Source organism: Poeciliopsis prolifica, unplaced genomic scaffold (genome assembly GCF_027474105.1).
Source record: "Poeciliopsis prolifica strain line A6 unplaced genomic scaffold, Auburn_PproV2 SCAFFOLD003, whole genome shotgun sequence".
NCBI lineage: Eukaryota > Metazoa > Chordata > Actinopteri > Cyprinodontiformes > Poeciliidae > Poeciliopsis > Poeciliopsis prolifica.
In genome coordinates this window covers 13,813,877-13,836,862 of record NW_026562378.1, presented here as the reverse complement: position 1 = coordinate 13,836,862, position 22,986 = coordinate 13,813,877, and the positions used below count along the sequence as shown (strand labels likewise).

The following is a 22,986-nucleotide window of genomic DNA, read 5'->3' as shown; positions in this document are numbered from 1 at the left end:
CTGTTTTAGGTTCCCCTCCTGTGAACAATAGTTATCAAAATTATCAGAAATGAAAGCTTGAAATATTCGGTAAGTATTGAAACTATATAATGCATGAGTTCACAGGACACTGGTAATCTTGGGTTTTCCAATCAAAGCCAAAACACAATTTCAGGAGTTTTATTTAGGTTTGTTTTTCTGGTGGAGCTTGTAATTAAATTCTGATTTTGGAAAAACCTTAATAATCTAGCGTTACGTTTTAAAAGTACCTATTTACCTAAAGTCAGCAGATTTTATATTTTAAAAAATGTTTTATAGTTTGTTTGTTTTTTCAGTGGGGATTTCTAATCCCCTACAAAATGTATTGTAAGAAACATTTACAATGTTTCTTAATGGGATTAAATGCTTAATCCCATTAAGCATTTAAATATTGCAACTTTTCTATTGCACCCATTTCCTGCTGTAAACACAGGAAATGGATAATATTTGAGGAAGGGGCTAAGCCTGAGTGACAGACATTGATAAAGGGGGAATTATAAAGTAAATTGCAAGCAATACATTTATATAAATAAGTATCATACAGCTCTTGAAACTTTTCCTGCCTGGACTTTGTCCCTCTGCAGCCCCCCCTTGATAATGGCACTGTTTAAAGCTTTTTTTTATTATTATTTCTCTCTCCCATTCTTGCAGCAGAGCTGTAGCCCTCACCAAATATCTGCAGCCTCATTATCTCCCACAGAGACTTTTATACTAAAGTAAATTACCATCAGTCCAATATGGTTTCCAGTTTTAACTTTATGTTCAGAGACATTTATAGCCATTAGGTTGTTTCTTCAACCGAAAATAGCAAAATGAAGTATAACCTCTCACCAGATTCAAGAGGTCCCTTTGTAAAATCCTTTTTTGTTTTATTCACCGTTATGGACAGACATCTAGGAGTGTTAGGGGAATCATCTGCATCAACTTTAGGACAGAGATGTTTTGTCTAAGTGAGACTGCTAACATTTAACCAATAAATTTATTCTTCAACTCAGTCCAGGCATTTTTTTCTGTTTATGTTAGAAAAGGAAGAAAGCCATGCATTGTCTCCAAAAAGCGATAATCAGTAGATTATCGCTTTTTGTTTGCAGCTCAAAGCTATTGAGCTGCAAACAAAGAGAGGCGCTCTGTAATTCCTGCACCATGAGCCGAGTGGGTTTTCAGAGAGGGGGGAGGAAAAGATGGAGAGACATGTTGGAGGAGGATGCTCTCTCTCTCTCTCTCTCTCTCTCTCTCTCTCTCTCTCTTTCAAGCCCACTCAGATACAGTAGTGGGGCTGAGGACGTGTTGGCAGTGGAAGCAGAAGGTGGAGAAGTTGCACTGGAGGAGGGGATTGAGCTGCACCGAGGTTGGACGGGATTTTTACTCTGCAGAAATTGTCAAGCGGCAACACAGAGCTTGAAATGGAGGGAATCTGCAGGATCCAAGTCTTGCACACGTTTCTTCTTCTCTGGATCTTCATCGGCTGGAACGTAGCGGCGGTGGCGGGATCTCAGCAAGGAATCCCTCTGTCAGTGTGAGTGACAATTAGCTGGATGCTCAGTTCTCTTTTCCTACTTGTCTCATCAGTTTGTTAAATCTTATATAAACCTAAACACATTCAGCACCAAATGTGTTTCACACTCAGAATATTCAGGATTTGCTTTTTGAATCTCTGAAGAACAGCACTTTAGTTAGATTTGAATCCGTCCCTGTACTACTTCAAAAATTTGCAAAGTAAAAAAAATGTGATGTAACAACTAAACTTTAAAATGTGACTGAAAAAACAAATTGATTTTTTGTTGCAATGCTTATAAAGTTACTCAACTAAGCTTTAAGAAGTAATGTGTAAATGTCTCACCTTTAATCCATCTTTATGGTCTAATAAAGAAAAAGCAACAAAAAAATTTAATATTCTATTTAAAAAGAAGTTAGAGTTAGCTAAGTTTACTATCATTTATCATCCAAAGCATCATTAATACATATTTTTCTAAACTCTGATTTTCTGATCATTGCATTATGTTTCACTGATCAATTTGTTCTGGAGTTGCTTTTAATCGCCAGCAGATATAATTAAACTGAAGGTTTATTAAAAAATAAATACATACAAACATCCAGCATTTCTTTTATAATACTGAACAAAGCAAACCAATAAAACTTCAAAGATTTCACCTTACATTAGAGTTTTAATTCCTGACAAATGGAAGATAAGAAATCTAAATGAGACCTGTTTTTTTTTTTTTTTTTTTTTTTTATGAAAACCAGGGAACTGTTTGTATGATTTAAAGCTTTCAGGGAAACTTTTTGTGTTAATTAAAAGAACATCTTAATTCTTTAAATCCATAAATAAACATGTTTTGTAGTTTTTCTGAACATATCAGTATTTAAAACAACATCTTGGAACATCACAGATTTTTGTTCCACAAAAAGTGATTTAAATTTAGTGAAAGTTTCTGCAAGTGCACAGCAGGTGAGTAAGATTAACTTATCAGGAGATGCTAGGTTCCTAAAAGTTAAACATTCAGGGCCAACAGCTGCAGATGACAGGAGAAAGTCATTGAATAAGTTACCCCAAAACGTTTATGTTTGACCTACTTAGCAATCTTTTCACTCTTCTTCCTCAAGGTAAATCTGTGATTCTTTGTCAATTGTCAGTTTTTCTTTCTTTTCTTTGCCAGTGTAAAGCTATGGGCCTCTGCATTTGGCGGAGAAATCAAATCAATTTCTGCGAAGTACTCTGGCTCCCAGCTATTACAAAAGGTACGTTTGTTACTTCTCAGTGTTTTCTTTCAGTCCAAGTGACTTCTTTATTTGTCTGATCGTTTTGTGCGGTAACTTTCACTTCTGTATTTGACCTCTGATGGCTGCAGGAGCATTTGAGTGTCTCATCTGAATGCTGAGGCCTTGTGTTAGAGGAGACTCAGGTGTGTTTGGAGTGCTATGCGAGTGTGTGTCAGTGTGTCTTTGAGTTCATGTGTGTTTGCGCTCGACGCGGCCCATTAACCGCAGCTCTGTTTCCCCCACTTATCTCCTCTCTCCTGTGAACTCTCCTGAGTGGAGAGCTTCGAGCCTCGGATGTAAACACGGGGAGCTGAAAGAGTGTGTGTGAGTGTGTGTGAGTGGAGGGGTTGAAAATGATGAACAAGCGAATGGAGAGGGTGGAGAGCACGAGATGCAGATCATCTGTGTGGCCACTTGATGGCAGAGGTGGGTTCAGGTTTAAGGCAATCATAGTGAAGTCAAGTTGATAAATGGAGGCCTGTCCTTTTCACTTCACTGGGATTAGACTGGAGGAGGTGCAGTAAACAGCTGGAGGAGCTTCTCCTTATGAATGCTGAATAACTGCAACGTTGGAGCATGTGTGGTTAATTTTACTCCAAAAAAAAATCAGCCGAAAAGCCCAAGACCATGACAGGCACTGCAGGCACGTCCTCTTAAGCGCATTACCCAGCAGAACCTCTGAACAAAGTTTCAATGGAAATGTGTTGTGGTAAGAAAAGTCCAGTTTTAATTGGTTTTGCTCTATCCAAAAACTGACAAATGTCTATTATGTGTATTTGCAAACATTCAATGAGAAAAAAAGTTAACGGCTTTAATGTGTAACATGTGACCTTTTTGAGTTTTCACTTTGGTGGTTTGTCCTATTTCTTGTAAAGGGAATACATTTTAACTGTTTTTTAATAAATATATAACAACATTTTTTATAGAAAGATTTCAAAAGTGTTTTAATTTGTCTAGAATTGGTGTTGAAACATTCAATCCTGTTGTTGTAGTAATCCCAATCTGGATTGATGTAAAAATAAAATTAAAAAAAGCACTGGCAACATTCTTATATTAATTAAATAAAATGTGTTTGACCATCAAATTTCCAGCCACAGCTGATCAAATATGTTTTTATTATTTTCTTACATTTATGTATAAAAAATGAGAATGAAAAAGCATTAAATATCAAATGTTTTATATTAGCGAGTCGCAGCATTTTGTCAGGTTTCCTTGTGCTTACTCCTTTTTACCAAGCTCAGCTCTCAATCATCATTTCCTGGACATGACAATAACTAAAAGAAAATTTATTTTGGGGAAAACAGAAGATTAACTTTGTACTTTTTTGTTTTGATTTTTTTGGGATGGCTTGTGCCACCTACTGTAATAGTTGTGCCCTGGGCAAAAAGCCTCCATCAAATCCCCCTGCTCTCCATTAACAAAAAATGTTGAGACTTAAGATTTCAAACTTTCTTGGCCTCAATGAATTGGGGAACTAAGCAAGTACCTTCGTGCACAACGTTGTTGTTATGTATGACTTCACAAAAACATGTCTCACGTTTGTGCCCCCAACTTTTTCAGCTGACTAATTATTTTAAAAATCTTCATATTCTGTATATTAGAATGTCTTAATTTGCAAATATATGCTTTAGTGTAACACATAAAACCATGAACTGGCACTTTGGGTTGGAAGGTTTTTCTTCCAGAGGGTGAAGCTTGTGTGTTTTGAGTCCAACTGAGGTCTTTATAATTTATTCATTAATTTTTGGCGTCTGACAGCAAGACTATGGGGAAAAAATATACTTTTCTATAGCACCATGCAGTTTTTACTATTTTGAGTTTGAAGATATACTGAGAAAGTGATGAAAGTAGATGACACAATCACTCTTCAGAAAGAAAGAAACATAAAAAGTTTTGCTTGTTGTTTATGAACGCCTTTCTATTTATGCTTCCATAGTTGTTCTGTAGCACCAAGTCTGCAAGGTGAAAGTGTGACGTAATGCAGTGCTTTAGATTAATCGCTTGCTTTAGTGAGCAGGTGTATTAAAGTTGATTATGTTTGAATAGCAGTCTAAGCAGAGCCTGCAGGGGGATGCTCTTTGTTGCACAGGAGTGCAATGTATATTTTAATAACAAATACATCAAGAATTAAGTTACATCCTGTTAAAAAAAATTGATGATCAGGCACATTTTTACCCAGAATGATTCAGAGACTGCTTTGTTCATTAAATCTCAGCTTTGAAGCATTTGATTGTTTTTAGGAGCTGTGGGCCATTACTGCGCCACGTCCGGGGGCCAACTCCACTTCTGAGGCCGGTCCCCCCGTCAGGGCCACCAGCAGGCTGAACCCGAAGATCACAGCCGCGTGTCTGTGGGAAGAAAGCGGAGGGCAGCGAGGAAGTCCTCGAAAATACGGAGAAGGAGTCCAAACGGCGTTTAAGAAGCGTCTCCAAGCCCAAAACCCAGGACTCTCCTGCCCAGAGGTAACCGCTCCTCTAGCGGGGCCTGAATGCTGTGAGCTGAACATGCATTTCATCTGGTACAAACACATTCCTGCCATCCAGCCCACACATTTGCTTCTCCTCCTGTGTAAGAACCTCGCACATGTTCCTGTGCATGCCGGCGTGACCGCAGCGCTCTGCGCTGAGCCAGTCAGCACCAAGCATTGAGCTGTGCGCCAGCTGACAGGTCGTTAGACAGCCTATCATTACCTGCTTTTTACTCTGATTTCCCTGATTTCATTATGGTTCCTGTGAACCCGAAGACGCTCCGAGCCTCCTCTGGCTCCCGGAGTTCCTCCATCGGTCATTAGTCTAATCAACAATTATGATCAGGGGATTTGATGGATGGATCTTCACCTGCACTTGACGACTGGAGGGCTTGAGAGGTGGTGAGGCTGGGGGTTTCTGTGCAGGGGCTTGAGGTGCTGGGGCGAGGAGGACAGGCGTGAAATGAACTGTTCTGCTCCACTGCAAATTCACACTCTTCCTTTCAGTAGGTAATTTGTCGCCTCATGTACTGGTGTGTGTGTGTTGTGTTTCTTTTGTATGTGGGAGCCTATTGTGCTCTTTTTAGGATAACGTTATAGGAAGCAGCTGATAGCCTGAAAATGTGGAGCGTGTTTTTTGTTTTGTTTTGTTTTTACTTGGCGTGTGTCACCGTTTCACAAAGTGCATGTGTGTGCCGGTCAGATGCTGGATTATATAACGCTGGATTCCTCTGGGCTGTTGCAGGCTTTTGTTCTATCGCAGGAGGTCCTGCACATCCAGCAGAATCAGCATTATTTGAGGTGTAGTTCATTACACGGAGTTGCCCGAGCTTGACGTGTTATTATCTTTCTCTTGTGCTTTGACTCCATTTCAATTACCCTCTTACCATGCATAGCCTTCCCTGAACATCCACACACCCTCCTCCTCCTCACTGTGACCACCCAACATGGCCACCTCCAGCCTATCGCGAGGAGAAAGACATCCTGCACGTGCAGCCAATCACTGAGACCAGATAAAGACAGCGAGGCGTTTGGAGCTGCAGGTTTTATCAGCTCTGTGCATCACGTCAGCAAACACATGGACGCTTATAATCCTTGTTTAACAGCCCTGAGTGAAGCGGAGCAACGCATGAAACATCTCACCTGTTTCCTCATTTCATCACATGACGTGAATAACGGCGTCAGCCTCGACGGCTCGCCACCTGAGTTTGAAGATGTCTCCCTCCCTCCCTCCGCTCGTCCTGGCTGTCACGTTTGTTTATGATTATTTTCTCAGAAATATAAAGAGCCTGAAAAGTCGGTCAGAGTGGAGGAGATTGACGGCGTGAAGCTGGTCAAAGATCTGGCAGTGAAGATGGAGGAGATGTTCCAGAGAAAAGCAGAAGCCACCAGGGTATGTAAAATAAAAAATAAAAATGTTGAGGAAAAAACTAATCAGTTTTCGGGGGTATTCACTGCCGAGCAGAAAGTGGGAGTCTGTGGAACAGCAAAGGTGGAGTCAGGATGTCTCCAGAAAGTGAGAGGGAGGCTCTGAGGTGTTTGTGCTTTTCAGACAGGAAGTAACTCAATGAGCACAAAATAATCTTGTGTTTTGATGAGGCTATTTATCTTCAGGAAACTACTTACCCATGTCTCCCCCCACACTTAATTTCCATCCCTGGTAATGATTTGTACAAAAGCCAGAGGTTGTTCAGGAGACTTTTCTTCCTTCCTCGCTCTCACTGCTCACTTTGCACGGTGCAAGACAGACTTGGGTTGTCAACCAGCCTTGGTTGCTACTTCTTTCACTGTTGATCTGATTGCAGATGTACATGACTTATTATCACAACCGTTTATGGACTTGTGAGGATTAACATCTAACATGTTTGATAAATAACATCTGGCCTTGTCTTTTCCGTTTTGTCTTTATATGACTAAAAATGGCTTTGGTAAATTTTTTGTCAGTTATTGCATCAGTTTTGGTACGTTCAGTTATTTTGTGCATTTTGGGTCAATCTCCTGATTGTCTTACATCCACAGGCTTTTTTTTCTAGTAAATATTTATCTGTATTCTTTCCTCTGATGTCGGATTCTCCTGATGTTTCCGTTTCATGCTCCTTACTTTGAATTTATTTTCTTACTTATAAGAAGGGGGATCTTCAAAAAGAATAGCTTATTCCATTTTCTTACAAGTTTGGACTTTATGTTATAAAATATCTCGTTTTAAATGTTATATTTTGCCTCCTGCATGTGAATGGGTCCTACATCATCTACTTCTATTTTCACAAACAAACAATATGTGTTTAATTATTGTCAATAACTGTGCAAACAGTAATTTTAACAAACATTTCACTTTCTTAATTTGGGAATATTTTTGCCACATCAGAGAAACACACTTAAGCTTATTTTGTTTTTTTTCTCCATTTTTATTATTATTAATATTTTTGGCATTATGTTGTGCTGCAGCACTTTTCAAGTCGACATGTTGAGTTCAGTTCAGTTCTGGGAATCAGTGTTGAAATGATGCGTTCAGTTATTGGAGGATCTTTAGTTTGAACAAATCTTTATTATGAATTTCAAAGGTTTTCTTCTGCACTTTTCTTCAAAACAAGCATACAAGAATATGATCAGTTTCCAAATGAATCTCTCCCATTCCTTTTTACTGCTGGATGTTTGGCACAAATAGCGACAAGAAAAGAAAAGCTTTGAAGCTTCTGCAGCTTCATGATTTGCACTTATTTCATCCTTCTGTGATCCGATGAGATTTGATAATAAGGCCAATCCATTTGTTTAAGTCATTAACTGAAGTAATTGCCGATCAGAAAATTGTGCTTTTGTAATTTGATTCTCAGTTTGGCGAACAGATAATCTGTTTCAAGGGTTTGTCATCACTCGCAGATTTCTTTCTTTCTTTTCTTTTCTTTATTCATTTATTTTGTTGCCACTAATTTTCTTTTTTTCCTTCTTCTTCTTTTTTGATATCTAAAGCAAACTCTTAGTTTCATGATATGTTTGGGAGGACCGTCAGCTTATCTAAGCTGGAAGCATTTCCTCATTTCCTCTGCAGGGGGGATGATGAGGACTATAAGAGTGCGATAAGTCGCGACAATTAGGGTTTGAATTACGGCCTTAATTTAATAAGAGATTCTGTGAGATAAGATGTTGCATGTGATATAGACCACTGTGTGGCTGCAAAGACAGATGAAGTGTTAGTCGGATTTGACTCATTTCGCCCCCCATCACAGGTCAAAAACATGTTTTTGGCTTCAGAAGAACGATGAAGGAGAGCTTTACATTTCATTAACAAGGTAATACGCGTTCTCCGTCTGACATTAAATTCAATCCACGGTGCTTTTCTCCCCTCTCTCTGCTGACGAAACAAGATTTCACCGTGAGGTCAAATGAGTTTGGCTCAGCAGCCTCAGTTGTGTTTATGTTGCAGTTATTTTTGACACATGTGACAGATGTTAATTACCTGCGTGGCTCCTAAGGCAAGAGTGAATTCAGTGCTGGTTTCCCCCCCGGAAACACCCCAGCTAAGCACATTTTTATTTTTCATATATTTTTTATTATTATTATTTTTATATATATATAGAACCGAGCTGTTATAGCTGTAAGTTATCACGCTTTTAGTGAGCGCCACGAAAATCGTTCTCCACCCAGCCTCCATCCATCATCCCGCCTCTATGTGGACTTTAAGGTTCGTGTGGATTGCAATTTATGCATAAATGCCTAAATGCATCTTGCTATATATTACAGAAATGAAAAACATATTCTATGGTAGCATTTTCACCGAGAGGAAGCCAATAACTGAACGGCGTAAAGACGCAAAAACGCATCTCGGAGGGAAAAAGCCATATAAACTCAGGGATTTTGTGCATCGTCCGCAATAGATTAGATTGAAATAATTCCTCCAAGTTTTATATCTGCTAAATGCTTCATGTTTTCAGCAAGAAACGCGTGTGCACATCTTAACGGGCCTCTCTCCTTCCTCTCAGCGGCTGGTGGAGGCTGCGGAAGAAGCGCACCATCAGCACGAAGAAAACCCAGACCTGCAGGTGAGTTTCAGTCAAGAACAAAAAAAAAAAAAAAATACATATTACATGTGGAAAAAAAAAAAGACTTTCACATGTGAAGTGAAGTATGAATTATTATTATTGGACCTGTGAGGAACACCTGCAAGGTTAGAGAAGGTTAATAGGCCCTTAAAGTTTTAAATGGCGCAGGCATCCTTCTTCTGCTCTGATGTCCTGTCAGCGGGTTGATACATGGCGGTCCTGGGATGAACAATGTCACACAGATCCAAGGCTGCAGGACGCGCTGAACTGCCTGGTTTCACGGAGCAACACGTTTATGCATTGAACTCTGATGCAGCTGCAATAACCTGCTGCAATCAGAAAGCATTGTACTGTATATGCACGTCACGGGGAAAGTTTTGAGAAATGTAGGCCTTTTTTAACGAACTAAAGTCTTTTTATTATTTTTATTTTATATCTTTTTGAAGAAAACTATTCGTGTTTGTTTTGAAACCACGTTTTGATCAAATCCAGAGTTATCTTGAAGAAAACAACAAGGCGACACATAAAGTTTTCATAAATCTCAAACTATATTTTCAGGAACCAATATAACATAATTTAATTCAAGTTTAACCAATATTTCAGATCTTGAACTTGAACTAATTGATGCGCTCCGGATTCCTTAAAAAACACAGAAACGGGCCTTTTAATTTAGCCTTTATTAGGAAACTCAGATTAGATGCCAATTGCAGGTCAAGTTTGTATCTGATTAGTCTATAAGTTGTACAGATAATGTTTTATCACAGTTCTGATCGTTTTTGGGTTTCTATTTACTGATTAACAGAAGTTCTGTTCAGGGCGGAATAGACAGTTTCTTTTTTTCTGTTTTTGCACTTTTGCAAACTTCTGACGCAATTGGGTCCTAGTTGTGCCATGTCAATGTTAGAAAAACGCATTTAGCATGTGCGTCAGTGGGTCAATGACTGAATGCAGAGCGAGGCGCTTTGGGTTCTTCAGGACTTGATAAAGCGATGCAAGTACAGGCCGTAGCATTTACCGTAGGATTTTGTTTTGCCGCGTTGAAATGCTAAATATCAATAAAAATGTGTTTTTCTGAGTGCGCAGTACCGGCACTATTGGGTTCAAGGCGGGATGCCACATTGCTCACATTTTATTTAAAAATAAATAAATAAAAAGCTGGGCCTACTGGACATGTAGCCTTATTTTTATTTTTTTTTTTTTTGCTACATCCAAAAACGGACAAAGAACGACTGAGAAGCAGAATTATTTTTGAGACGTTTTTTTTTTTTTTTTTTTCCATTTTAGTGCGGCACCTGTCCGGGACTTTGTTCTCGTTGCGGGTTTGCAGGGCGCCGTGTCTGAGCCTCCTCCGTCTCTGCAGTGGAAATGCAGCATTTCTGCGCTCTCCCTCTTCCCTCTCGCTTGTCTCTCTCACTGCACCGCGGACAAAGACAAATGAAACTCTTTTTTTCTCTCTCTCTTTCTCTCTCTCTCGACGCATTGTTTCAGCTCCGTGGCTCTAGATTGGAAAGCGCGCTGGAGCAACAAAACACAGAAATAACGGCACCAGTTTGCGTTTAATAGAAGCATTTACATGGCATGAATACATTCAGTGCTCTTGTTTCCCCCCCCGCTTGTTTCCACTGATGTTTATACCCGCAGAACCAGATGGGAAGATTGGAAATTCAAATAAGAATGCAGCCTGTTTTGCTTTTTAATACTTAAAATATGCCCCACGCTTTGATGATGCTTTTAAAAATATAAAACCCAAATGTTACATTTTTTTCCTCCCGAGTGTGAATTATCTTTCTTAAACGAGGAAATGTCAAAAATATATTATCCAAATTATTTCCTATGATAAAAGACAATATATATTTTTAAAAACAGATTTACAGAACTTTATTTTCATTTCGATCCAAGCAAATGCGTCTGGTCACTGTAAACTACAACATAGGCTTGTTATATAATTATATGCCATTTCATCTGACCTGCATATAAGAATAATGAGGAAAATGCAAAATCCACCTGTGGTAGAAATGATCTGATGTCCTGATGTCGCTCCCTCCGGCATCATTTAGTGAGCCGCCGCCTCTTCTGACACGACACGTTTTTCACGCGTCATTTCACCGACCACAGCGCGATAAGCCGGCTGCTCTTATCTCAGCTGCTTCCCGTCAGGACCGTCACATCCGACCCGGCCTGACCCGGTCCAGCCTGCGGTGCAGATCAGATCAGGTCTGATGGTGCAGCTCAGGCTCCTTATCATTCACCGTAGATTAAATTGGATCAATGCATTTAATTCGTTTTGAAATATGAGCTCATGCTCTCTTTTCTGTTTAAGTTATGAGGTTAAAATGTAAAAAAAAGTAAAATAAAATAAGAAAGCACAGAATATCTTAAATAGTTTCAGGTTGTCTTATAAAGCACATATCAAGAATATTCAGTTTATTGCATTTTGTATTACAACCACAAACTTGCAGGTATTTATTTGTATAGTTTCATCTTTTACCAAAAATATAAGATAAAATCTGATAAGTGCAATACTAGACAATTTCTCTGACGCTCCTGAAATAAAAGTCTCAGAAATAGTTGGTAAATAGTGTCCATCTGTGTGTAACTTAAGTCTAGCCTAAATGCAGCTGCTCTATGAAGGCTTTGCAGGTTTGTTAGAGAACATTAGTGGACAAACACCATTAGGACGTCCAATAGATGGATCATAAATTACCATTCCAGCCTCCGAGCCCCACATGGAGAAATGTTCAACCCGTCATAGTGGACAGAAAATGACACTAGAGTCTGGCAGGAAGCAGCTTTATCAGAAAAGCAGCCAAGATGCTTGTGGAAACTGTGGAGGAACTGCAGAGATTTCCATCTCAAGTGAGTGAATCTGATGACAGGATTTCTGTGAAAAGGTGTGATTAAAATAAGCAACCAGAATTTAACTTTATAACCTACATGCAAAATGTTGTATGGCAGTTGAAGCTAACATAACTAAATACCTTTGAGATTTATTTCAAAAAACAGCAACGGGAGTGAAAATTGTTTGAGTGTTTGTTTCACTCAAGCAGATTGGATATAGTACACTCTTGAAGCTTTAAAAAATAAAAATATTTCCTCTCAACAAGTATGCACCACTTTGTGTTGCTTTTTCACATAAAATCCAGATGAGACCATCTGACTCACAGCACAGGAGGGTTTCTGCTCAGATTGTGAAGCTGGTAGCAGTAAGAGTTGTTCATGTTACTCACAACAAAGCTCAGTGATCGTCCTCCCTTGTCACCATATGCCTGGTTGTACAGTGGGGCCCCTGCAGTCTGTAATGGAGGGCACATCTCTGCAGTATGGCCTCCGGCTAACTGCAGCGCTGTAAGAGTCAGTGGGCCGTCTCGGAGAACTGCAGTGTCCCACGGCCTGCTCTACAGTAATAACCCTGGTGGTTAACGTGCCTCTCTACAGAACTGAATTTCTGCTGAGTGTGCACGTCCCCCCCACTCCCCGTCCTCCCGCCCCACACCCCTCGGAGGCTCCTCCTCCTCCCCCTTTCTGAGCTCTGCCGCAGCTCGTCAGAGAGCTGCTCAGGCGTGGTATGAGCTGTCAGAGGCTGCTTGATGGTGATGCCCGCTCAGTCTCCCCCGAGAGTGATGCCGTGGAGTCCATCAGCCATCTCTCTCTCCCTCCCTCCCTCCGCCTATCTCCCATCTCCCTCCTTCCCTCTCGGTGCGTACAATAGAGGCCATGGAGAGGCCGCTCAGACAGGATGAGTTATTCTTTTACTGCAGCAGCAGGCAGCGAAGGACAGGTCATGCAAACTGTAAGCACAGACTTTTTTCACTTTACACAAAGTCCTCCTGCCGCACATTCAGTACATCCTTAGATTCAATTACAGATGAATAATCTTTGCATACTTTTTTATAAATACAGGAGCTGATGCAGGTATTTCTTAACGTTTCTCACTGACAAATCCTCCATGTGTGAAAATGCTTTAGAGCAATTTACCCTTGGCTCATTTAGTGAGAGAACTGCATTGTTTTTAGACATTTTGTTACCGGACATTATTATTTTGGTGATTTAAATTTGCTTAGCTGAGAGCACAAATATTGATTTTTATCCCTTTGTTGGACTGAACTGCCTCACATAACCCAGCTCAGAAAGCAGAGTCCCTCAGGGCCAACATGGACACAAGTTTACAAACCTCCATCTTACATAATCCGTATTGCAAAAGTATTCATACCTTCAATGTTTAGATTAATTTCCACAATTTGTTACATCACAACCACACATTTTCTTCCAATATTAAATGACCAACATGGAGTAGAGCAGGCTTGTAAAGTGGAACGATTTTAACTTTTCTGAAAATCCAAATCTTAGTCAGTTTTTAAAACAAAATTCCTGGAGCATTTCTCGTAAGATGGATTGCCTTTATGGTGTCTCTCTTCACACCATTTAGATTTCTGGATGACTGCTGTCTCTTTTTGAGACATTTTGAAGGTTTGCGTCAGGTTGTGTATTATCTTGTTGGATAAAATTGTTCCCAGTAAAATAAAGTGCAGTCTACAGGGTTCGGTGTGACAGTCCATAACTTTGTGATAGCTCTCCTTCATCACGGTGCAACTCGAAATTGGCAATTTCCTCCTGTAAAAACTCCCTGAGACTGTAATGCACCTGCACTATGCTTGACTGGCAGTGTTGAGTACTATTTTGTTTGTTCTGCCTCTCAAAAATGCTCATCTGACAAAAGTATCTGTTCAGTAATTATTTTTCTTACAGTTTTCAAAGTCTAAGCCGTGTTTTTGTCTGGACAAGTCTGACATTCTTGATTCTGACACTGTTTAGCAACTTTCTGTGATGATTTACTGCAGGTGGTAACATCTCGTGTTTATTCATGCTTTTTTGCAGCATTTATTTAAATTGGCACAAAGATAAATAGGAAAGGTCAGTCAGCTCATAGAAAATGGATGGATCTTCATTCCTATGCCTGCCTAATCTGGTGCAGGGTCTTGATCTCCAGCACTCAACGAATCACTACGCCGCGGACAGGTCACCAATCCATCACAAAGACAACAACGCACAGATAAAAGTCCAGCAACTCAGGGTGATTTGGAAACTCCAGTTTACCAAACATAAGTGTTTCTAGATGATGGTGGTGAACTGGAGCCACCAGAGGAAACTCAGTGATTAAAAACTGCACACAGAAAAATCCCCCCCCCAAAAAAACGCCGGCAGCACTAAGCTCTGCTCCAAGACTGAGGAAGAAGCTGCATTTATTCTCTGAATAAATGCAGCAGATATTTAAACTGGTGGCCAATAAGTCTTCATATCAATAGCAGAGCAAACATGTAAGACATTAACTTTAGTAGATATCTAAAAAAATATCCAAACTGTGACCTGCCAAAGGGGGTAAATGATTCTGGTGGTCAAAAACACCAAATTGTTGGTAAATCATAGAAGAACCATGGAGATGAAGGTGTTGGGACATCTTGTCACATCAACTTGAATCAAAGTTAGATGAGGCTGATCTCTAAAAACAATAACTTTGTTGGTGGGTTCTATGAACATCTTAATATTTTTAATCTAATTTAGATTAAAATCTATCTTTTTATTTTAAAACAACTAGTCTTCCCAGAAAATTCATGCCAAAACCAACAGATTCCCAAATTTTTTTCTCACTGCTGAATAACTGCAAATTTTCTACAAAAGTGTTCAAAAACACTGGGTATGACTGACATCTAAGCCCCACCTGTAGGAGGCAGTATTTTATACTTTTACAACACCGCTGTCTCAGCCTAGTAATTTGATGTCAAGTTATTAATCTGTGATCGATGTGACGATTAACAAAGTCACAATTCACATCACACATTGACATAAATATTGCAAAATTCTTTGAATATATATATATATATATATATATATATATATATATATATATATATATATATATATATATATTACCCTCCCCCCAAAATAAACAAAAATCACAAAATTCTGGAGTAACGATGTGACAAAATGTTTAATTTTAGGAACCACTTAAACTGCAAGGACAGCTATTTGTTAATATTTGAAAAATTTAACAGGTTTTATCAAACCATTCTGGCTCAACCGGCCCTTTAAGAACATTCAAGATCTTGATTTGGCCCAAAACGAAAATGAGTTTTGACACTCGTCTTACATCACACGTATTCCCTTTTTGCATTTTAGTTCGAGTACTTCAACGCTGTGCTGATCAACGAGGTGGGCGAAGACGAGAAACCCGTGGAGCTGGGGGGAGAGTTCATCCTGGAGCCCAACGACCATTTCAACAACCTTTCAGTCAACCTGAGCCTCAGTGTGGTGCAGGTGCCCACCAACATGTACAATAAAGGTGAGGACTCCTGGAGCGTGCCACAGATGCAGGACTCAGAGTTATTTACCTACAATACAGGAGGCTGATGAAGAGGGAGGAGAGATGGAGCGGGATAAGTGAGTGATGAAAGTGAGGAATGGTAGCCGGGGCTGTATCAGTGTCACAGGCTGTGGGAAGTGAAGTCGGGCGATCGATAGCAGCCCAGACATAAAAGGCAAAGCCTGCTGTTAAGATGTTCATACGGATAGCTGCTCGGCTGCTTCTTGTTGTCACATATCCTGGGTGGCTTTTGTTCGGTTCAAATAGACTCCCAATAACTCTCTGCTCTCTGCACAAAGAGAGGCTCGTCCAGCAGCAGGAAGGGAGGGGATGATTCAGATGCAGCCATTGTGTCGGCTTCAGAGGGTGTCAATAAGGGACAAAGGTCAATCATGCAGGCACTAATGGCGACCAAGATGGCTACCATTATCGCCATTTAATTCACTTGTCCTTTTCTTTGCCTCTGTCGTTTCCAGATGCAGATATCATGAATGGGGTTTACTGGTCGGAGGCCTTGAACAAGGTGTTTGTAGAAAACTTTGAAAGAGATCCAACGCTCATCTGGCAGTACTTTGGAAGTGCCAAAGGTTTCTTCAGACAGTACCCTGGTGAGAGCTGTCGCTCCTGCTCTTCTCATTCAAGTTCAGGCTTTTTGTAACAATTGCTACTGAAGTCTATCTTATAAGAACACTTTAAAATTGTGCAGCTTTCCTTTTTAAAAGTTTTAGTAAATCTTTTAATCAAGAAATGATAAATTAATAAAAATATTCTTGGGAATACATCTGTCAAATCCCCCCGAGATGTAAAGTGAACTTTTTCTGAACTAAAAGGCTTCTCATCAATTTTGTTTCAAAGGCATCGAGTGGATTTTATGTTGTGATAATAAGCCTTAAACAGAGAAGATCTTAATTGTTTGGTTTTTAGTTGGACTTTAAAACTTTGGAGTTACTGATCAAGTAACCCTTTTGTCCAGAATGAGCTCTGAGCATAATCCTTGTAAAGATTAGCCTTTTGTGTTTGTGTGTGGGATTGAAAAAGAGAAAGAAAAGAAAGCTTTGTCTCATGGGAGCTGTCACTGCAGTAAAAAGGAAAAAAACTGATCAGAACAAATGATTTAGGCTTTCTAAAGGGGTAATTTGGCTAATGTTGTAATTTTACAGACCATCAGAGAGGATGCATTTAAACAGAATGCCATTAATCAGAATTTGCCAGTGTTGGTCTACAGCCACGGAGGGAACAGCCCTCTGTTTCCTAATCCAGAAAAGGTGCTGATGTGATTCCACAGAAAAAAGATTTAGGCAATGTTAGACAAGCGCAATATATAAATAAAAATGAATCAAGGGAAAAAGTCTTTGCTTTGCACACTTTCTTTTTCAAGCTTTAAAATGATCCAGCTGTCATCTTGTTTTCAATTTGAAAAAAAAACTTTTATTGTGCCACAATTTCTCAAGATCAATAATCAGTTTTATGCAGGTGAAGACGATAAGTTCAATCAACATTTCTATACATTTAGGTATATTTGATACAAAATTTTAATAAGCAACATAAAACACCAAAAGTAGACAGTAGACATGGACTGATCAGATTTATGCAGTCTGATAAATATCGGTGTTGGTCACTTCTGATCTCCCTGGATTATAAACAAATAACACATTTACCAATCTGTTATATAAGCTGTTTGCTTAAAGTGAACACAGAATAACTATTGTTGTTATGCTCATATTTTCTTAGGTGTTTAGCAAATATAGTCACTTTATGATGTACAGTTTAAATATAAGATTCATCATGTAATTTGACCAATAGTAGAACATTAAAGAGATTGTTTTTTATAATTAACATTTTATTCTCAGCCGTTGTTTTCCTCATTGTAAAAAAAAAACATCCACTTATTTATTTATTTTTTATTCCTGTAAATTGAATCCATAATTTATCCCGCAGGAGTAAAGTGGAATTCAGACCAGTCAATCAGCTTCGACTGCAGAAATCGGAAGTGGTGAGTGTTTGTGTGTTAAAATGTTCAATTTCCAACTGAATGCAGGAGAAATTATGTAAATTTGACTTGTTCTGTCGTTGCTGTCATGTTGTGTTGACGTATTTAATTGAACTTCATGCTGCAGGTACATCCAGGCAGCCACGTCTCCTAAGGATGTGGTGATCCTCGTGGATGTTAGCGGGAGCATGAAGGGTCTGAGGCTGACGATCGCCAGACAAACAGTTTCCTCCATTTTAGACACACTGGGAGATAATGACTTCTTCAACATTATTGCTGTATGTTTACTTATTTATCCTCTTTTTCTCGACTTGGTTGTTATGGGGAGAAAAAAAAGGTTTCTGTACAGATATTCTCACACTTAACTTTTTTACATTCTGTCACATTACTATCACATCAGAACTCAGTGAAGTGGTTGATAGTGTGAGGATATAGTGGGAGAAAATTGGTAAAAGTTAGATGCTTTTGCAAGACAAAGTATAACCGTATGTGACTGTTTGTTTGCTCTTTTTCATCCACAGTATAATCAGGAGATCCACTATGTGGAGCCGTGTTTGAATGGCACGTTGGTCCGAGCCGACACAACCAACAAAGATGTGAGTTCCTAAATGTTCGAACTCCTGCCGTTGGGAAAGTTTTGTGGGATTATAAAATTATTGATTTTATCTGTCAGCATTTCCGTGAGCATCTGGATAAGCTGTTTGCCAAAGGGATCGGGCTGCTGGGCGAAGCGCTGACCGAGGCCTTCACAATCCTGAACGATGTGAGTTCTGCTGCATTAACCTCTGACCGTCAGTTTAATGCAGATGCTGTTCAAACATTTATCCGTCCTGTTTAAACTGTGCTTACACAGAGCATGACAAATGGATGTATTTGTTTTTTGTTGACTGATTTTGTGGGATTATTATTCATAGTAATTTGACATCAAAACAAGGACAGAGTGACTACGACAAATGGATTCAGTTTCCTTTTGATTAAAGGACTCCTATGGCTAAAACGGCGGCAAAACTTTAGCATTTGCATTTGTTACAATGACAGCATTCACTTATAAATAGCAACACATTCCAGTGAAATATATTTGAGCGTTTCAACGGGAGCTGTGTCTCCCGTTGAAACGCTCCATTTCAATCCCTCGTTTCACTCTGCAAACACGGACACATCTATTCTGAAGAGTGATTAATGGCTCTAATTAATGTCAATGATTAATATTGCAGCTGATTAGAACACGGAGGAGATAAAGCCAGGAGCCAGACTGCATTTCGTTTATCTCCCTGTTTTCAGATGAGCTGTGGCCGGGGCCGCCGGAGCTGAGGGAGCACAGCTTTTACCTCTGAGTTTGTCAGATTAATTAAAGCTCTGCAGTGAATATGGTAATCGGCTACTCTGTAGCTTGCTGCTAAAACTCACAGCTGCACTGATACTCGTTATATTAACTCTGAAGAGCTTATTGCAGATGAAATCGAGCAAAAATTTGTTGAATCAAGGAGCACTTATAGAGTTTGGTGAGAGTATCGCAGCGATGCAGATTGCAAACTTTCTTTACAAACTGTTCATGTCAACGTAAAGCCTCAAGTTCATGATAAAAACCTTTTGCCACCACATTTGTTTATTGTAATTTTTGTTCAAAAAAATCAAAAACAGAAGCCTTGTTTTGGGATGATCAGATTTTAATAATAATATCTGATCAACACCAGGAAAATGATGGCCTGCGAAAGTATTCATATCCCTTAAATTGGTGTGTAAATGTGAAATGTCACACTGCATATCAATTGAATTACTCATCATCAGCAGATATTTATATGTAGATATTGTTCTTTAGTCCAGCTGATTGAGCTTGACTTTCTTTAGGCGTATAACTGTCTGAATAAATCAAAGGCCTGCCACACGTTTCAGAATTTAATTTGTTGAAAGTTGATTTTAATTTAAAGAGTTGCATATGTATTCTTGTTAATCTAGAGTTGACAAATGAACTATAAACTAAATACTCAAATAAAAGACCATAGAGTGTCTTCATCTGTGCAGCTGTTGTCACTTTGTTGTCGGCCAATTATCTCCTCAGCAGCATGAGAGTCATTCAGTCAGTGGTGCTACATTTTCATCCGTCTTTATCTCAGACATCTAATCATGTCAAATCTCAGAGTAAATCAAATTACTGAGCTGCTTCAGTTCCTTAAGATGTTTAATATGATCCACTGTCACACTGTTAAGGTTCATTTGACACCTCCAGAGCATAAAAAAGCACAATATGAGCCAAATATGTGTTTAATTTAGTTATTCTTAATTGGGCTTGATGTTTCTATAAAGCATAGATTTCACTTTTAATGGTTCAATTTTTCTGCAGAGGGAAACTGATGATTTCTGCCTTCAAAATGTTAAATATGAAAACTTTACTTACTGTGGCAGAGGTACAATCTGCTCAGATTGTCACGTGTTTTGCTGGTTTCCTTTGGTGGTTTGTCTGAAGTTACAACTTTCAGCTTTTGCTGTTACGAAGTTTTCAGAAAATTCACTGTAAAAAGTCAGAAGTCAGTGTATTTACAAATATATATTAGATTCTCCAGATACACAGAACTAGAACAGATATCAAGATACTGAATTTATGAGTAAAACTAGTTGTATATTACAACTTACTGTTGTAATATACAACAAAAAATCATTTAGCTTGATTTATTTATTTATTTATTTATTTATTTATTTATTTATTTATTTATTTATTTATTTATTTATTTATTTATTTTTTAAGGTCAGTAGATGATATTATAAAAGTTCTTACTGTTTTGTGTTTTTACTTTTTCTGGAAGTCCCAAAGTCTCAGAAATAGACAATGAGGGTGTAGCCGCCTTCAGACTGGTGAAGTGAGAAAGAGACAGGAAAACAATCTGTTGACATGGACTCAGTTCAACAAAGGAAGATTTTATTTAAATCAGGCCCACATCATAATTTACAGATCTGTGAATTGATATGGAGGAATGTTAAGCAAAATTTAGAAGAATTGCCAAATTATCTTGAATTATCTTTATAAACAAACATTGCCATGTTTGGTTTCATTAACTATTAGCACAGTCAGGCTTTCACATATTGCCATTTTGGTCACTTTCAGCATTTGGCTTTGACTTTGAATTGTGCTCCAATGTGTCATCAGACACTGCATCGCTTTTTCAGTCTTAAAAATATAAAAACTATTATTTCTCCTCATGTTCTTAAATTTATCTTGACCAGAAAATGAATGCTTCATGTTTAAATGAGTCCTTGATGCTACAGATCAGGAAGTATTCAGTGAAACTGAGCCATAGAAATGTTACTTACAGTTTATTCATAATCCATTCGAGTTATTTTTGTCTGACAGCAAAATCTGTCTGATGAAATGAAGCATTTCAATGTGACAAACAGATCAAAACTGTTTGTGTAAACACTTTTCTATGAAAGGAGTTGTGCAGTAGTCGCACAATCAGGAAATCTTGTCATTTTTGTGACAAGCATTAAATTGTTATGCCTGTGTGTCCAGGTTAAACAGGTAATGGACGAAAATAACCAGATAAATTAAGCTGTAAGTGTGGTGATCTTGTATTGCTTGTTTGCTTTTTGTTTATGTGCATGGAGGATTTGAATCTGATCTCAAACCTGATTTAGGAGCAGATGAGCTCAGCAGGATTTGTCCTGTGATTGTGTCTCTGTGGATCCCTTTGTCTCCATATTCACATCACTGCAGGTCAATAAACCAGTTAATTACGGCACTACATCTTCTGAAATCAGAATGAAACGTGCCGCATTACTCAGAATTACTTCAACACAAAGTCTCCCCTACTGACTGACATCTGCGGACGTCATAGACATGTTTGTCCATAAACAAAAATAAATATGTGATACGTCTGTTTTCTGTTTGTTTTTTCCTGCGTCTGTAGTTTAATCAGACGGGACGTGGCAGCCTGTGCAGCCAGGCAATCATGCTTGTGACGGACGGAGCTACGGAAATGTATGATGATGTTTTTGAGAAGTACAACTGGCCAGACAGAAAAGTAAGTCCTGACCCGCGTGTTTTTTCTTTCTTTCCGTTTGAAACTCTCCTCACATATTTTTTTCTGACCTTTCCGCTTGTTCTGCTGTTTTCTTGCATCAGTAATAAATGTACATTTTAATACTTTACGCCAGCCCCAGCTCCTGTCTGATGTAGTGAGGAATTGGTTTCTTACTTCATTACAACTCCGTAATGTAAAATCCATGTCAGTGTGATTTTTTTTTTTCTTTTCTTCTTTTCAATATGTTGATGCATTACAACTCATTTTTCCCTCACGAGGAATAAAACATGGCAAATTAACAACTTTCAAGGGCGGTGTGTGCATAAGTGCTCCATGAGGAGCTCTGTGCTCCACCACAGAGCTGCTGCTGCACCTCTTCCTGGACTCAGAGCTGGTTTTGAAGTTCTTTGTCCGGTTACGTTTGTATAATCTAGAGGCAATTGAAATTAAATCACAGAACAACAATAGCAACAGCTCGGGGCCTTTGTTCAGGCCTTTCAAGCGTATGTGTGTTGGCAGGGTTTGGCACCCCATCCCCCACCTGGTCCATGTGCCCTCAGGGATCCTGCATGGCAGCGATCCAGTGTTTTCTATGCTTTATGCTTAGCAAAGCATCTGGAGCCGATGAGCCGTGCAGGCCTGGCAGCGTGTCACACAGTGTTCTCCGAAGGGACAGTCGCTCCTGCCCTCATCCCAAAGACCCCAGCAAGAGGAACATTAATTGATTTAACTGCAGCAGAGATTGAAAACACAAAGTGACTTGAAAAAAGAAACTTTAAGAGCAGCTAAATTGCAAAATAAGACCATGTATTTTCTATCTTGTAATCTCTGATGCGTTATCATGTCTGTGTTCTTTGCACAGGTGCGCATATTCCCCTACCTGATTGGGCGAGAGTCTGCATTTGCAGATAACCTGAAATGGATGGCTTGTGCCAACAAAGGTTGGAGACGTTTTGATGAACACTTTTAAAGTGCTGTTTGCTTTGTCTGCATGAATATGATAGCCTGAAGATATCAGCTTTGGCGCTTTGGTGTTTTGTATCTGTCACGTGTATGTGTGCGTCTGCATGGTCTGGCTCAGATACCGTCTGCCAAGAGGCAATGAAGTGTCACTTGAAGTGGGGGGCGGGGTCAGAGTTCAATCTGCTCTAATCCCTCTTCCTGTCACTGTCTACCTCTCGGCTGCTCTCTGCTGATGGCTGCCACGTGTCAGCGCTTCGGATGAGTGCTCCCTGAATGGGAGAGTCGCAGGCAGGAAAACGGATCACTGAGGAATTGTAGAATGACAAGCACCGAACCCCCTCTCCTCTGACGGACCCCCCTCTGTGAAATAACCTCAC

At 39.3% G+C, this 22,986-nt stretch overlaps 1 protein-coding gene across 2 annotated transcripts in view; it reads left to right on the top strand.

Moving 5' to 3' along the window:
- The first annotated feature begins 1,324 nt into the window (after positions 1 to 1,324).
- The window catches only part of cacna2d3 (calcium channel, voltage dependent, alpha2/delta subunit 3), a 35,887-nt gene continuing 14,225 nt past the window's right edge, over positions 1,325 to 22,986 (top strand). For both annotated transcript variants that reach the window (XM_055027283.1, XM_055027284.1), the window contains exons 1-13: positions 1,325 to 1,534; positions 2,676 to 2,757; positions 5,019 to 5,240; positions 6,522 to 6,638; positions 9,223 to 9,282; positions 15,457 to 15,619; positions 16,117 to 16,248; positions 17,579 to 17,633; positions 17,758 to 17,908; positions 18,152 to 18,226; positions 18,304 to 18,393; positions 21,533 to 21,646; positions 22,509 to 22,587. In XM_055027283.1, the coding sequence (XP_054883258.1) occupies positions 1,422 to 1,534; positions 2,676 to 2,757; positions 5,019 to 5,240; positions 6,522 to 6,638; positions 9,223 to 9,282; positions 15,457 to 15,619; positions 16,117 to 16,248; positions 17,579 to 17,633; positions 17,758 to 17,908; positions 18,152 to 18,226; positions 18,304 to 18,393; positions 21,533 to 21,646; positions 22,509 to 22,587 (1,453 nt within the window). In that variant the 5' untranslated portion in view covers positions 1,325 to 1,421. The remainder of the gene's footprint in view (positions 1,535 to 2,675; positions 2,758 to 5,018; positions 5,241 to 6,521; positions 6,639 to 9,222; positions 9,283 to 15,456; positions 15,620 to 16,116; positions 16,249 to 17,578; positions 17,634 to 17,757; positions 17,909 to 18,151; positions 18,227 to 18,303; positions 18,394 to 21,532; positions 21,647 to 22,508; positions 22,588 to 22,986) is intronic.